The sequence below is a fragment of the Hakea prostrata genome, chromosome 7 (assembly GCF_041222555.1).
Source record: "Hakea prostrata isolate BN-2017 chromosome 7, UWA_Hpros_2, whole genome shotgun sequence".
In the NCBI taxonomy this organism is placed as follows: domain Eukaryota; kingdom Viridiplantae; phylum Streptophyta; class Magnoliopsida; order Proteales; family Proteaceae; genus Hakea; species Hakea prostrata.
The window spans coordinates 50,049,625-50,066,946 of NC_142606.1; the positions used below are offsets into that span (position 1 = coordinate 50,049,625).

General features: G+C 38.5%; 1 protein-coding gene across 1 annotated transcript in view; it reads right to left on the reverse strand.

Annotated features, from left to right (window-relative positions):
- The window catches only part of LOC149011313 (pre-mRNA-splicing factor ATP-dependent RNA helicase DEAH10-like), a 44,587-nt gene that overhangs the window by 3,815 nt on the left and 23,450 nt on the right, over nt 1–17,322 (reverse strand). The window contains exons 7-12 of the mRNA XM_089161806.1: nt 16,443–16,603; nt 15,653–15,838; nt 14,630–14,861; nt 13,708–13,910; nt 5,803–5,937; nt 5,417–5,630 (exon numbers count right to left, since the gene is read on the reverse strand). Of these exons, the coding sequence (XP_089017932.1) occupies nt 5,441–5,630; nt 5,803–5,937; nt 13,708–13,910; nt 14,630–14,861; nt 15,653–15,838; nt 16,443–16,603 (1,107 nt within the window). The 3' untranslated portion in view covers nt 5,417–5,440. The remainder of the gene's footprint in view (nt 1–5,416; nt 5,631–5,802; nt 5,938–13,707; nt 13,911–14,629; nt 14,862–15,652; nt 15,839–16,442; nt 16,604–17,322) is intronic.

A 17,322-nucleotide genomic window follows, 5' to 3' on the forward strand; every position in this document is an offset into this window, starting at 1 on the left:
CATCTCATAGAAGAGGACGTGGTCGTGGTTCAGGGGGAGTGAATCGAACTCTTGGAAACCGTGGAGTTCAGCATTCTAATAAGGCATCTAGGCTTTGCACTCACTGTGGTAAAATTGGGTATATGGTGGAAGCTTGTTGGGCCAAACATAAAAAACCAAAATGGGCCAAACAACTTACCAATCACATTGTATCTGATGGTGGTACTGATACAATAGCAAACAATGATAGCAGTTTTGGATCTTCTTTTGGGACTCGTCTAGGACTCTTTGAGATAATGTAAGCCAAATCCTTCGCCGTACAGAACATTGAGGCAGCCGCTTCCACATCCACTACTATCTCATGTTGCTAATTTTCCTTTTAATTTGTTATCTGTTAGCCAGTTAACTAAAGCTTTGAATTGCTCCGTAACTTTTACTCCTCATTCAGTGTTTTCTAGAACATTCACATGAGAAAGACAATTGGTGGAGGGTGTGAAAGGAACAATCTCTACTATCTAGATTATACTGCCCCTACTGTGGCTCTTTTTGATAATTGGTGTAAATACCCTCTAGTGGCACTGTTGTTTAGGATATCTTTCCTTAGCTAGATTAAAAAATTTGTTTCCTTCTTTGCAATCTATGCCAAGGTTAAATTGTGAAGCATGTGAATTGAGGAAGCATCACGGTGCCACCTATCCTCCACGTTCTATCCCTCGTAGTGAATCTTTGTTTTCTTTAGTTCATTTAGAAATTTGGGGTCCTTGTAGAGTTAGTAATAGGCATAGGTTTCGGTATTTTGTTACTTCTGTGGAAGATTTTTCATAACTTATATGGTTATATCTTTTAAAGAATCGAATTGAGTTCTTGGCTATATTTAAAATTTTATTCATGAAATAAAGACTCAATTTTCCCTTCCCGTTAAAGTTTTTAAATCCGATAATGCCTTAGAATATGTACAAAATGAGATGTTTGGCGGTTGAACGTGTTTTATTAATTCAGATGAATGTTCCTAAGAGTTACTTGTGTATGCTGATTTAATTGTTGGTCATTTAATTAACAGAATACCTATGACTTTACCTTCTGATAAATCTCTGTTTTCTATTTTTTTCGAATAGAGAACTTTTTTTAGTTCCACCCAAAATTTTTTGTTGTGTTTGTTTTTGTTCACATAGCACATATTGTGGATAAATTTTTCCTTCGATCTATTAAATGTATTTTCCTTGGGTACTCTCATATGACCCTATTCATCGGAAACACTTTGTAAGTGTTGATGTGACCTTTTTCGAGTACACCCATATTACACTAGTTCATCTCTATTTAATGAGTCCCATGTTTTGAATGATCCTCCTATTCCCTCTCAGTTCCTTCAACCGGCAGCGGCAGTGGCAGTATCCCTCTACAGGTTTATCAGCGGCGATGTAAGTTGGCGAAGCATATTGTGGATAGTACAATCCCTCCTGTTGATGCTGGCAGCTCTCCCTTAGTGGAGGTTGATGCTGGTCCTACGGAAGTTCCCTCTTCACTGGCAAATTCTTCTAGTGGAGATCCAACTTCTGCTTCAGATGACTTACCAATTGCTTTGAGAAAAGGTACCTGTAATTGCACTTTATGTTCTAACATCGTTTATCTTGTTTATCATTGTGTCTGTTTCACATTTACCTCCCAAATTTCATTGTCTTGCCCTTTCTCTATCTTTTATTCGTATTCCAAACCATCAAAATGAGACCCTTAAAAACCCTAGCTGGAAAGTCACCATGGATGTGAAAGTGGAAGCTTTACAATCTTGTCATACATGGTCTCTGGAAGACTTGCATCCTAGAAAAGATGTGGTCCATTGTCAATGGGTGTATGCTATTAAATATCATTTTGATGGTACAGTTGATCAGTTCAAGGCTTGCTTGGTAGCTAAGGGCTATACACAAACATACAGTGTGGACTATTTTGAGACTTTCTCTCCTGTGGCTAGACTTAGTTCTATTCGGGTATTGATTTTTTTTATCAGTTAATTATGATTGGACTCTATGTCAACTACACATAGAGAATGCCTTCTCGTATGGTGACCACAATGAAAAGGTTTATATGAAGTGTTGAAGTATATAAACTTGGTGCTTCAAAAGTCAAAGAAGAACAGCCATTCACAATTACTACAGCAAAGGTTGGGGCTAGCCTAGATAAGAAAAAGGAAAAAAAAAAAAAAAAAAAAACTGGGCAGCCAAGAGAGAGAAAACAATCCCTAGGTTGATTAACCTGGCTTTAATACCATGTTAGAAAACAAGCATTAAATAATCAAAACAGGAGCTGAACTTGAACAAAGAAAAAAGAGAAGAAGAAGAAGAGAAGAGAGATGAAGAACTAGTAGAAGAGGCTTGTGATTCTTGCTTAAGAGTCTAGAATCACAGAGCACTTTTATTTATAGCTTCAAATGAATCTAATACAACTTGAGAGACAAGTAATTGTCCTCTAGAAAAAGGAAACAAAATATTACAGCTTTAGTAACTTCCTAACTCCTAAAATAGAAAGTTCTGAAAATAGAAACTACCACCAAAATAAAAACTATACTTTCTAAAAACTCCCAAAACTTATGTAGCAAGACTCCCACATTAGAAATAGAAATATAATAAAAACAATAACATAATACTGTTCACGTGAATAGTAACACATATTTTACTGTTCACGTGAACAATACCGTGAACAGTAAATAGCCCAAGTGTATATACTTCAACAAAGTATAATGTCATAAATAGACCCGCTGCTGAGAGGTTATAGGCTAACATTATTGATAATTCTCTAAGCTTTGCTGCAACTCCTTGAGTGTCCACTCGTCAAACTGTCAAAGGTTCAAATTCTGTGGTGAAGTACCTCCAAATTGAGTTTCTGCAACAGATCTTGGAAAAGAAAAGTCAAGATCCTTTTTTGGTTGAGGATTTGACCAATATCAATCCACCCCAAATCCTCCACAGCACATACTAGCCTCCCCCATCTTGGTATGTGACAGCTAGCACCCCTTCATACCACCCTCCTTTTATGTTCTTGAACTTTTAACTTGTCAAGGCGACAAGGCAAGGCGATAGGGGGCAAAAAAAAACTAAGGCAACACCAAGCAAGGTGACAAAGCATCGCCTTGACCCAAAAATGAGCCTAGGCACCTAAGCAGCCACCCAGGCGCGCCTAATCCGACACTTCGACAACCATGCTCTACAGTAGCATCGAGTGTACCAGTGCACTCCTTCCCAAGTAAGTGAAACCCAACCCTTTCCTACTCCACTCCCTCCCCTAAACCCTGCGCAACCCACTCCACCCCTCCCCTATGGCAGCAAGCTCCCACCCCTCCCCCTCCTAAGCCCAGCGGCAGCAAGCCCCCACCCCTGCCCCTCTTCAAACCCTTGCAGCAACCCTTTCCCCACCCTTCCCCTCTCCAGTCCTTCTCTGTGGCCCCTTTCTTGATCTTGGGGCAGCTTGGGAAAGAAAATAAAAAGAAAAGGAAATAAGAAAGAAAGAAAGAAGTTTAAAGAATTCCCAATATTTGTCCCTTTCCCCTAACTGCAGGTTTCCCACTCTTATCCCATCCTACCTAGGGTGTGTCAGGACATCTCAAAACCCTTTCCAACACTATCCACCATTGCACTTTAGAATTTGCAAACACCCAAAACTATCCCATCTTAGTCAGATGAAACCCAAATCTCCCGCCAATTGTTCCCATCCTATTTGGTTAAGATCCAAAGTTTCCCAAAACCCTTATCCAACTAGGTTTTGTTAAACCCTAGCTTAACTAACCCTCTATAACCAAGAAGATTTTTTCCCCAGACCACCGAAATTTTGCTAACCTAAAATTTCAAATTTTCTCCACTAAAACCATCCCATCCTAGATGGTTAAAACCCTAACCCCAGGGATAGCTCAATTGATAGCTGGTTTTATTTAAGAAGGATCCTGAAGGCTGGCCCAAAACCTGGGTTACATCAAAGAGCAATGTAAAAAAATTAGCAGGGGAATGAAAGTGAAAGGACCTGGGTAGACATCCTATTATTAGCATGGTGGGGGATCTCGCGAGATATCTCGCTTTTTCAAAGAAGAAAGATGAGATGGAGATCAAGAGAAGAGAGTTGGGAATCTCGCCATATCTCGCCCTGGAACTCACCATATCTCACTGGAACTCTCAATTTTTGCCCTTTTTTGAGGATTTCGGCTGGATTTTTACTTGCAACTACTCTTAGCGCATCTACACCATCGAAGGAAGATCAATCATTTCTCTACTTATCTTATGAACTTATGATTTAGTGGACTTATATAGAACTTCTAAAGGTTGTATAATTTTGTTATTTTATTCTTGAAAATTGAGATTGTGATACTCATATATGGATGGAATTTTGATGACATTTAGGTTATTTGATGCATTTGATACACTTGCTTTTCATTTATATGCCTTCAAAGGTTCTATATTACATATTGTATAACCTTGCATTCCCTAATCTTACAACATTTCGATTTCACAATATGGGTAGACTTAGAAATCATACTTAAGAGTTGTTTTCTGACAAATTCAAGGCCACCAATGTGTTCAAAAGGCCTTAAATAAGCTAAATACCAAGCTTCAGCCCAATTGGGACTAAAACCCACCGAGTTGACGCCAAAAAATTGCATCTCATTGAGATGATTGAGATCTCGCTCGAGAGCGGGATCTTCTACCATGATTATTAGGTTAGTAGTAATAGTGCCAACACCCCTTTAAACCCCCTCCCCGGGGAGGGGGGGGGCCCAAAATTTTGTTTTGGAGAGGGGCAAGAGAAAAGGGGGTTGTGAACATGGTAAGCTAACATGAGTGCTGTAGTAACTTCCAAGAGGAGGTGACTTTTTCCATTGCTGCCACCACATTTTGAATGGATTATCAGCACAACTAATTTGGTGAATAATCCCATGGGCAGCTAGATACTGTTGGAACTGACCCAGCACATATTCTTTGGCATTGTCACTCAATTTTGAGTGGCTTCAAACCATTTTATGAAAATGTTGAAAATAGGGGAAAACTCCATTTCTAGTCTGCATCGTACATACCCAGATGGTCCTAGAGAAACAATCTACAGAGGACACAAACCAGTGATGACTGCAAAAAGAAACTTTTCAACTTGGACCCCATATCAGTATGAACTTAATGAAATAGGGAATACTTCCATAGGAAAATGAATATGTTGAACATTGTCTATTTTTCCACAATATGGTCCCACTATAGATCATTGTGTATGAAGCATAGCTTTTTCAAAGAACTTGGCTTTTCTCACATTCATTTTAAGTTAGCTAACAGCTTGAAACAAGACATTGTAGCATTTAACTTTCAGATATAATTGACAAAGTCTTGTGATGTGATTGTTTAATATCCATATGACAGAAAGAAACTTCCAAAGCACTGGCACATGCATATATCTGTCATGGAATGATACATACCTTTCAGAATTTGAAACATGAGTTCTAGTTCTGCGTAGCATAGTATTGAGGAGCTAGTTCGGGTAACCAAAATGGATCAATTCTTGTTATGTTGCGTACGTAGTTATGATTCGTTTGAACCAGTTCATTGAAGATTATGCACTCGGGCTTCTGTCCGAATAGTAACATCGAAGAAGTAGGACATATTCTTACCAGCTGACTACTTGCCAAAGCCCTGGGCATATACAGAGAAATGCACAAAAACATTGAGTTATCAGAGTAGACACAATTACTACCTTTTCAGAAACTAATAAATTTTCACTGGTAACTAATTTTGCATGAAATGATGAATTGTTAGCCCCAAAAATAACAGATAGGTCCCACACCATACCATCGTAGTTATATACCTGTATGAACCATCAGGTTGCTTTAATGCTGCATTGAGGAAGAATGAAGCAGCCAGGCATCTACGGAACTGAAGCATGTCATCTCCACAAGAAGCAATGTGAAGACTCATTTGTTCAACAAGACCTCGTATCTGACTGCAAAAGAGCATATAGATGAACAAAAAGTTCATGTCAAAAAGAAAACATATCCATCAAGGAACATTTAAACAGTTATGAAGTTGGAAGATCAATTAGTGAGATCCATCAACTACTATGCTTTTACTAGTTCAACAACCACAACATCAATATCATTACAAAAGGTTTAAAGTGTTTGTCCGTTGATTTTAAGAGATGAGTTGTATATTTATTGGAGATGCATATCAAACAATATAGAAACATATGAAGAATAATTTACAACTGAACAAATTCATTATGTTTGTAATAAAAAATGAGGCTTCCAACGTGTTGTGATAGATATAGGCTGAGCAATGCAAATGATAGTGTTCTTTCAGTCACTGGTTTGTTCTTCATGTCTACAAGTGTGAAAACAAAGATCAAATGCAAGATTTTAAACTCTTGATGTAAGTTATCCTTCATTTTTTGTTAGAATAGCAGCACAATATAAAGTCCATGAGTGAAAATGGTTCTTTTATTGAATGCATCAATATTATTGGTACCTATCAAGCCATTTCAGATTCAATAACAAAAAAAATGGATTCACAGAGCTCTTTATTGAATGTATCAGCCACATCATATCGCATCGGTCCAGATCAACTGATACATATTAATATCTCCACCTAAGCCTTTCTGAATCTATCAATGGTATCGATACGCATCAGTCATATTGTAGCATGTAGGCTGATGCATTTCAGTATTATCCAATACAACCCACTAAAAATAAAAAATAAAAAATAAAATTAAAAACAGAGGAAAAAGAGAGAGAGATGTATTGATTTGTATTGCATGACATCAGCAGTAACTGATACCAGTACTTAGATGTATTGGCAGATACAATATGCCATGTACCAATAATTCCATAGCCTCAACCCAACTTGATGGAAATTGCTATTTTGATTTTCATAAGAAACTAATTGAAGGGAATAGAGCATACAACATAGCACCACACACTCAAAGGCGCTAACCATAGCAATGAACTACCTCCTAAAACCCAATAATCCGCACTAGGCCTTAAAAATGTGTGTAAAAATCAGAAAACAGTAAAACATCATCAGAGTCCAATTAAAGGGATTGACTGTATGGATCTTTGATCTCCACTGAGCTCTATTTTCAGGTAATACCAGGAACAAAGTCTAAGATAAGCATGTCCTTCTTTCACCACTTCTTCAATGGCTATCTTTTGCCTGCCCCGGTTCTTTTAGTTCTCTCAATTAGGATCCCATCACTCCTCCGAACTAGGGCTTCAGGCGCTCTCCATTAAACATGAGCATACCATCTCAAACAACTCGCTTCAAGGTTTATCATGTACTAGAGCTGATACTGAGATTATTCCTTACTATATCTTTTTCTAGCTTCTCGCACATCCATCTCTTTGACACCAGTTATATGACACTTCTTCGCAGCCCAGCCTCTGGCCTGGTACATCATTGTTGGTCTAATGTCAGTATAAATCTCACATATGTTCCAAAGGCATACAGCGCACTGTCGCACCTGTCGAATTCATCCAACCTACTTTAATCCTTTGGGCAACATCATCATCTCTTTCTCTTTCCTTGTTTATGATCGATCCTAAAAATATCTAAGGTGATACCTTGTGGGATCTCCCCCTTCAATATTGTCCACCTCATGATCCATGCTGGAAGTGCTAAAGTAATACAACATATATTCAATCTTTGTTCTACTTGTCTTCAAACCTTTGGATTCTTGTTCTCCAAAGTTTGAATTTGGAGTTAATCCCAGCTTTAGTCTCCTGATCTCCTCAAATAAAAAGATATTATCTACAAAGATCATACAACATAATATTACCTTTTGTATTCAGCTGCACAGTTCAAGAACTCGATCTCAAGGTCCAACTTGCCACCCAGAAAACCAATTTGGGGCAAGATCTCAGAGAGTTGGTGCACGTTTTTCTTTTCTTTTCTTTTTTCTTCCTGGGTCAACTCAATTGGCCGTATGGTTCCGCCCCTGGTGATGGAGATGATGCAGAAGCCAACACCAACACCAAGTTAAGGGCCGGCCAAGAGAAGCTTCTCGGGTTGTTCCCCAGCAGCACACAGATAAATGAAAATCTTCCTTACCTAGTTCCTTTTTTTCATAGCCATGTAATTTCGGTTATTTAAGGACAGTACAGTAATAGGGACAATCTAGCCCTTCTTTAATTAGATTGATTTAAGTCATTTTTTTTTAAATTAAAGAAGCCCATAGTCCTTACAAGGTCTACATATAAGAAGTAAAGACCTATAGTAGCTTCTATTTCATTCCATAAATAGGGCAAGTCTTTTTTCAGAGTCCTAGTACAACTATGATTCCATATTATTATAAACAGATATCCAGTTCGAGGAGATGCTGTACACTTCAGATTATTAATTATTTCCTTGGAAGTTTTGAGAACTTTTTGTGAGTGTCTGTTGCTGCAGCTCCAAATTGAAGAGACCCGAAAGTTCTAAAGGTAAGATCAACTCTAGATCCTTGCAACAGCTTTCAAGACTCCATCACGACTCTATCCGAGCATCTACAAGGCTCCCCCATCCAGTTATCTGGAAGCCTACACTTCATCCCCCTTCTTCTATCACATTTTCCCCGCTATTTTTCTTGGATTTTCAATCTTCCTAAACAAACCCCTCCCTCCGTGCCCCCCTCCCCACACCCCCACCCACCAACCCCCCCCCCCAAAAAAAAAAAAAGAGATAAAGAGGAAAAAGAATCTTTTATCTTCCAACTTTGCCATCCAAACCCAACCAAACTTGGAGGATCATATCCCTATACTGTTAACTACATTCCCTCCAAGTTTCAGCCTTTCCTACCAGCCATAGTTGTCACGGCGACGAGGCGATGCAAGGCGGTTTCGGCTAATTGAGGCGATGAGTCGACGAGGCGCCCTCCGAGGCGCTTTTGAGGCGATTGAGGCGTTTTAAGTGAAATTTTTAGTGTACATCTCATTCACTCTAAATCTATCATATCTTATATAATAAAAAAAAACTAATATCAGACTACCTCAAGTCATCCAACATACTACAAACCACACATAAAGGTCCTAAATAAAAAGTCGCGAGAAGAAAGGAAGAGAAGAAGTTGTTTGTCGCTGGCCATTGCTTGCCAGAGTGTCGTCGCGTGGAATGGAAGAGAAGAAGAGAGAAAGAGATTAGGGACTAGAGTGAGAGTGAGAGTGTGAGACTTGAGTCAAGAACTTATTCTCTTTTGATTTTGTTTGTTTTTATTTTTATTTTAACATTTGATCACATGTAGCGTCATTATACATATGCATATAGGTTCAAACAATAGATACTTTACAATCAGAATCTAATAAGTATTTCAATATATGCCTTTGATTAGGCATCTTTCTCGTGATTTAAAAAAGAAAAAAAGCGGACGCCTTATTGCCTAAAAATAAGGTGACGCCAATTTGAGGAGCTCCGAAGGAGCCCAGACGCCGAGGCGACGCCTTGACAACTACGCTACCAGCCAATCCTCAGATCTTACAAATCTTGATTTGAACCCTATTTTGACCCTTTAAAATCAAGAAACCTATAACTCCCAATTTAACCAACTCAATCACTCTAAACTTTAAGGAGTATGATCATTCTAGTAACCCCTACATTTGATCAATGTTCCATTGGATTTTGAATTTTCTATCTTAGGATCAATGCCTGCTAGTCATCAAAAAGCTTGGACTGGTTTAGAAGGTGCAACTTTATTTCCTTATAGTCTAGCCAATGTGCATCATGGTTTAAGCTGGATTCTAGGCTAGACCTTGTGCCACCTTAATACCATCAAGGTTCCCACAATCCCCCGAAGTCAGGCCACTAGGGAGACTTGAACCCATGACGCTTTGGTACCACTTCTTAGGATCAAGCGACAGCGTCTGCCAATCATCCAAAAGCTAAGACTTGTGGAGAAGGTGAACTTTAATTCTTCATAGTATAGCCAGTGCACATCACAATTCAAGCCAGGATCCAAGGGCAGACCTTGGGCCACCTTAGTATATCTAGGTCCCAACATCTTTGACCTCCAATTAGTTCTCAATTATCTCCTTTTTTTCTTCCTAAAATAATTGAAACCTCATATACTTTAGGAATTTACCATGTTATTAAACCCAAACCCAAGGTTTAAAGTATCGATATTAAGTATCGTGTCAGTCAGCTGATTTTAAGAGACATTCTCTCGTATCAAGTATTGCATTACTTTGGTCAATAGATTTTGGTTTTTAATCCAATACATACCCTTTAACAAAAAAGAGAGACGTATCACTATGTACCATATCGGCTGTATCCAACGTGGATGCATATCAGCTAGTATTGTATTGTATCGTGGGATACTCTAAACTATGCCCTAACCTAAACCAGTTCTTTGGACTTACCATACCTTTCCACATCAATCATTACCATCTCTAACACCAAGGCTGCATTTGTTTGCAAAGGTGGGGTGGAAAAAAAACATGGGTCCCATGTGTAGTGGGTGAGGGAGAAGGAAAGGAAAGGAAAGGGTTTTGTGGAAAAGTGATAGTGGTGGGTCCCACTTTTTACTTTTCCAAACTTTCCCACAAAATCCCACCAAATTTGTGGGGTTTTAAAATGCCTTGGGGTGGGAAAATTGGGCTGCCACCTCACCAGACAAGCTTCCTTGAATCAAGGAAGCTTGTCTCTCACTTTCCCACCCCAAGCAACCAAACAATATATACTTTTAGGAAAAGTAGAAAAATGTTGCTTTTTTCAAGAATTTTCCCACCCTTTTTTTTCCACCCCACCTTTATTCCAGCAAACAAACGCAGCCCAAGAGATTTAATTCCTCCCATAACAAACCATCCCAGAGATATCAGCCAAACCCACCCTATGCCTTGTTTTTGGAGCTTAAAGTTCCTCTTGACCTACATATTGGCAGCTTGGTCCTCATTCGATAGAGGCTACATTAGAAGATAGGGCTGAATCTTGGTATATAACATAGTATATAACCACCTATCTTTAGGCCTTCTGAACACAAAGGCCCTATCAGTTTTATGAGAAATATTTCTATATTAGAGTTTGATATCATACCACAAGTAACAGCCGCTATGATGAACTAGGAGTATAAAATGACCTATTCTAAACATAATATCGTCATAAAAAGTAACCAAATCAAACATTCAAGTAAAACAACGTTGTAGGCAATAGGAACATTCAAATTAGAATAAATTTGCATACCTATGAGTATTAAGTACATCACTTTATTTTGAAACTAGAAATATTCTGTATGCACAAAAAACTTGAAGAACTAGCTTCCAACAGAAAAATATACGAACTTAATAAAGTTTGGATGAGATATCTCCACTTAGTTGAGTTTTGGATCCCCTTTTAAATGTTGGGTCAGTTCAAAATCTGGTTGAACCAAGATCTTGAGTTGATCGAGATATCTCATTAGTTGTGTAGCTTTTTATTTCACCACTAATTACATCTTTCTAGTGTAAGATAGCAAGATATACCAAGATCTCGGCAGTTCTCGATCTATGTGCCTTAGTATGAGATCTTGCTAACATCTTACAAGTTCTTGACCCATATGCCTTTAGTTAAGTGGTCCATAACAAACATAAATCAGCAAGGGCTTAAAGTTAACCCTTGGAGTAGCCCAACCAAGATTAGGAATTCACAACTAGGATCCCTTCCCTCACACCGATCTAATGCTAGTCACCAAATTTGTATATATATCTTTAACAATATGCCTACATTTATAAACTACAAGACATTGATTCCCAAACAAATGGATATTAGGAAGGGAGTGAAACCCAACCTTTTCCCATGGGATTCTGGTCTCTTATACATGTAGATACAACACGGGCAAAGCAATTTGGGCCATACTACTATGCAAAGCAGGCTGATTCCTTCTAATGAGCAAGTCATAGATTTGATAGTTTATAATCAACAAATCGTCATCATACCAGATACTAGGGGGTGGAATTATTGATCCTACTCTTGGCTATTGGAGCGATCCATAACTAATTCAGGAGAATGATAACATATCTGATGTCAACAAGGGCCCACCCCTGTCTGAAACCCTGGTGTGGGCCCCAAGGCCCCAGCCAGGTAGCCCACCTAGGGCTGGCAGAACCCCAAGAAGGGGCATATTGGTCAATATTAAGCACTAATTCGCTACTGAAATTTAATTTCCAGAGTCCCAAGTCTAGTTTGAATTCTTACTTGAGTTAATAGTTGAATCGTAGTGTCTTAGGGAATCTACTTTCAAGAAGATTCCATTAGTTGTTTAACTTCCTGTCAAAAATTTGTTGTTTAACTTCCTGTCAAAATTTTTCATTTTATAATACCTTGGAATATGTTCAATGCCATATTTTTAATTTTTGTAGTACTCATGGCATAATTCATTAAACAAGGTGAGCATATACTCATCAATAGAACAGAGTTACCAAATGCAGAAACCTGATGCATGTTCTTACAGAATTTGTGTGACGGAATTTTAACTACCTGATGTCTTATCAATGGGATGTATTCTACAATCCTTTCTAATAAGTTTCCTTTCTTCCATAGCTTTTTCGGCTTTGTCACGTTTTTCTTTTCATGACAATTGTTTGGTTGTGTCTACTTTGTCAAAAATTTGGCAACTGTTTATAATAAGTGTCCCCCTCATTCTACTTGGTGCCTTTTCTTAGGGTATTCTCACACTCAAGAGTAATCAACGTTCTGCACTGTTCCCAAGTCCCAACCCACAGTTTGCCAATGTCAATGTTTCTTTCTCCTTTTTTTTTTTTTTTTTTTTTGTTTGTTGGGGGGGGGGGGGGGCATATTATATACTATCTACCTCTTTCCCCCTTTTTTCTCCTAGGTGCTAATTGAGATGATCCCATTCAAGCTTCTTTACCCTCCATTCCCAAAATATTGCATCTTGCTAGTTCTCCTGCACTCCAGGTATCTAAATACAAAGCCTAACAGCTAGTACCAATATATACACTCTTCACAACCTCCAAGGCACCAACACCTTCAACTTCAACATGTTCCTTCAGTGGAGTTCCTGAGCTCTTTGCTGTCTATGACTTATGTATGGCTTCCCATAACGGTAAATGTAGTTGTCTCATTCATTCCAATGTTGTGTATCCTACTGTCCATTTTATGTCTTTATCTCGACTTCTTATGTTCATAACTTTGATTTCATTTTCTACCTATACTATTTCTCCTCATCACTCTATGGTCCTCCAAACCCTTGCCTGAAGGCTGCCATGGATGCAGAAATGAACACTTACTTACGCGTCAGACATGGAATGCAGTAGATTTAACCCCTGGTAAGGACCTGGTTAAGTGTCCTTGAGTTTGTACTACTATCACTGTGATGTCTCGGTTGAGTGGCTCAAAGCTTGTCTAGTTGCCAAAGATTATTCCCAAACTATGGAATTGGTTACGTTGAGACCTCCTCGCCAGTTCTGTTGGATTCTATCCATTTAACTATTTCCCTTGCAGTTAACTTTGATGGGCTTTTACATCAGTTAAGCATTAAGCATTAACAACACTTTCCTATATAGTGACCTTCAAAATATCTATATGAAGCAACCTCCAGGGTATGTTGCCCGGTGTCTAAACCTGTAGAACCACTTTTCAAGGTTCATTTGCAAGAACCAACCTTAAGTCCTTCCACTTTTAATGGTGTTCACATTTAAACCACCCTTCTTCACATACTAGGCACTTTAGAAAACAGGAATAAAATAGGCAGCAACAACAACAGCAGAGAAACAGATTATTCAAATTCTTTAGCACACAAGGACATAATGGCAACCTGTGAACGTTCACAGCATGAAGCAAGGATTGGTAATTAATGAAATTTTCCTGGCACCATTTTCTCAATCGCTTCTCATTTGCTTTTTCTCCTTTATTTGCGACTATGGTCTTTTCCAAAATCTCAGTAGAAGCACGATAGACATTCACCAAGGTGAGATGGTCCCCCTCAGAGCTTGAAAACCTTTTCCGTGCAACTCGTGCCTGCCAATAGCAAGTAAATATTACCAGATTGAGATTCTACTAATAAACTTTAGAACTGAGATTGACCTAGAAGTTGGAATAGAGCTATTTCCACAGGATAATTGGACTCTACCACAAAGGCTAAAGAGCCTCAGGAGTTGCTACCTATCCAAATGCCCAACCAGAGAGCATTCTTGACCTCTTCAGCTACAGGCATTCAGACCCTTTATCAATCAAAGAAGTTATATTTCTTCCTCATTATAGGGGAATTACGCTTCCATTTATCACCAAAGAAGGTTTAGGGAGAGACATGTTTAAAAAATGTACATGACAGAAGTGTCAAAACTAACAATTTTAAGAAACAATATACCAAGGTAGCTTTAAGAAGACAGGGCCATATGAACCTCAGTGGTTGGCTGCATACTTGATTCTTTCTCCAGAAATTGGAATCATTACACGTGCATCGTAGACAGTATGAGCTCTCTACAGAAACTATCACTCACATTGTAACGATGGATAAATGATTAATTGGCTCTAGGAACTCTCAAAGTTTTGGATCCACTGGGGCTATAAAGGTGTAGGCAGAGAATATATCCTTAAAGAACCTAACGGTGAGGGAAACATACGTGGAAAATTATCACTCACAAGAAACCGCACCTGAGAACCTACTTAGAGCATACTTCTAGTATATAAATAAGAAAAACATACATTAAATGGTAAATTAAGTGAATGGCACATACCTCTTGCATCTTATCACGAGGGGCATAAAAAATAGATTCCACTGAAAGCATAGCAACTGTTATCAGCATCTCTTCCAAGCAATTGAAGTCGCTTGCTAAGATCAGAGCTCTGGAATAAATAGGGTCCAGAGGCAACCGTGACATTTGATGGCCAATCGGTTTTGACAATTTATAATCATCAGTAAGCGCACCAAGCAACAGTAACTGCTCCAGAGACTTGACAATAGCCGTCCTGTTCAGTATTGTCCAAGACTCAAATAAAGCCAACAGAAATAATTCAACTTCCAAACAGCAAAAAGTCCTTGAGGGAAACAGCACTAGAACTTTCAGTTGAAGTGGACAATAAGATACCAAACAGTAGGGAGATGACTTAGTGAAGTACAAGGTAGAAGAAATTAGTAAAGTAGCAGATTATCTACATGATTTAAATAAATAAACCATTGGTTTCTCTTTTGTATGGCACCATTAAAGAGGTTTCCCAGAGGAAGAGTTTTTAGAGTTTTTAGGCATCCCATTTAGGGATGAGTGGTACTCATTCTGTTAAGCAAGGTTGTCAGGGTGACAAGGTGAGGCGAGGTGATAGAGGGCAACGAAAACCAAGGCAACACCAAGAAAAGCAACAAGGCAGCATGTAGACAGCAAGGCGACACTAGGGTCTCCTTGACCTAGAAAAGGGTCAGGATGCCCAGGCAACGCCTTGACAACCTTGCTGTTAGGCATGATCTCATTCATTTAAATGGGACCATCCCTTCCATATACAGATGAAACTCCATGAGGGAAAGTTTTTATTCTGTTAGAATATAAGGCAAAGGGTAAATAAAGGAGGAAGAATACAATCTCAAGATTAGTGCTTGGCACCTAATGTTGGACTTTGGCTTTCTTTCTATTTTCTGCTTCCTAGTTTGGTTGGAAACCTTCCTCTCTCACAAATCCAAAATAGCATTGGTATGCTAAAAAATCAATGATTCAATAGGTCTACAAGATCATTTGCACTGGAGACAACATTAAAGTTCCTATACTCACCTTGATGGTTTTTCCAAAAAATCAAACCCTATAATATCTTCAACACCCAAAGCTTTTAGCTGCAATATGACATTTGAAAGGTTGCATCGCTTGATCTCCGGCACAGTTGAATCCCTAAGCTTACTAAATTCACTCTCTGGGTAAAGCCGGAAGCACTTCCCGGGCCCCTCACGCCCTGCACGGCCACTGCATTATACAGACAAAAAGGATAATTCTTCTCGACAAATGCAGATGTATGCAATTGCAGTGTGTATTTGTATGTAAATGTGTTTATCAGAACAGCTGTGAAAAATACTGAGCACTTTTATTGAATGAAAATATAAAAGGATAATCCTCAATATCTTTTAACTAGAAAAGAAAAAAGGTCTTTAGAAAATATTACAGGACAAAAAAATTATGACCTTGCTTCTCTCTCCCCCCAGCTACAGTCTGCAGCCAACTGTAGATTACCACTCATAATAGACAGCCACTTTGTTTAGTTGGTTTTAGAGATTCGAAAAATTGTACAATCTATAGTGGTAATTTTTATCTGGTGGGACCAAACTTGATCTATCATGTAGGACTGACGAACCTAGCCAGTAGTAGAATCAGGATTTTGTGCACTAGACCATCCAATCTGTGCATTGGTATTTCCCAATAGAGATCCAGGCTGCAATACCAATCTCTAGATAATCATTCAAATTTCTCCTACAGTATTAAATATATTGCTGAGGGAGTAACAATTCCAACTTGGCAATCCATTTAGATTGTCTTCATGAGCACAAAAATAAGCATGATCTAGTAGGTGTACCTCCTCTGAAGAGCCTGAGCTTTTGAAGTTGGAATTACAACCAATGACTCGATTCCTGTGAGAGGGTTGTAACTGCGTGCTTTCACAAATCCTGGGTCGATAACATATTTGATTCTAGGAATAGTAACAGATGTTTCAGCTATATTTGTCGCCAATATGACCTACATATCAACAATGAACATTAACTAGTAATAAATATTGATTCCATGGGTTGAAAATTTATTGAAAGGTGAAAAGACTAGCCACTGTACAACAAAAATTTTCATCAATCAGAAACATTGCCATAATTTAGCTTAACAGTACATGTTAGAAAACAAGCTTTAAACAATCAAAACAGTAGCTGAACTTGAAAGAAAACACAGAAGAAGAAGAAAGAGAAGAGAAGAGAAGTGAAGAACTAGCAGCAATTTCCTGGGATTCTAGCTAAAGAACCTAGAATCGCAGGGTGTCTCTATTTATAGCTTTAAAGAGTGCAAATACAACTTGAGAGACAAGAAAAATGTCCTCTAGAAAAAGGAAATAAAAAATACAACCTAAGGACAGAACTTACTAATTTTCCAACTCCTAAAATCTGTCCAAAATAGAGTGTCCTGAAAATATATAGAAAGTATCCACTCTAACTCTCCTAAGCCTTGTGTACCAAGATTCCTTCACCAAAAGATAGAAAGGCAGCACCAAAATAGAAGGTAAAGTAAAAAGGAAACTGCTGCCAAGGCTTGCACACCAAGGCAGCAGCCTTGAAGTCTCTGCACAACTTTCAACAGTACAAATGCAAGACTAGAAGAAAAACAAAATCAAGAGGCATGGTGACAGGTGCGTGGTCATTGTTTTTCTATTACATAAATCATTATTATTGCCTATACCGCAGTCCCATGTCACT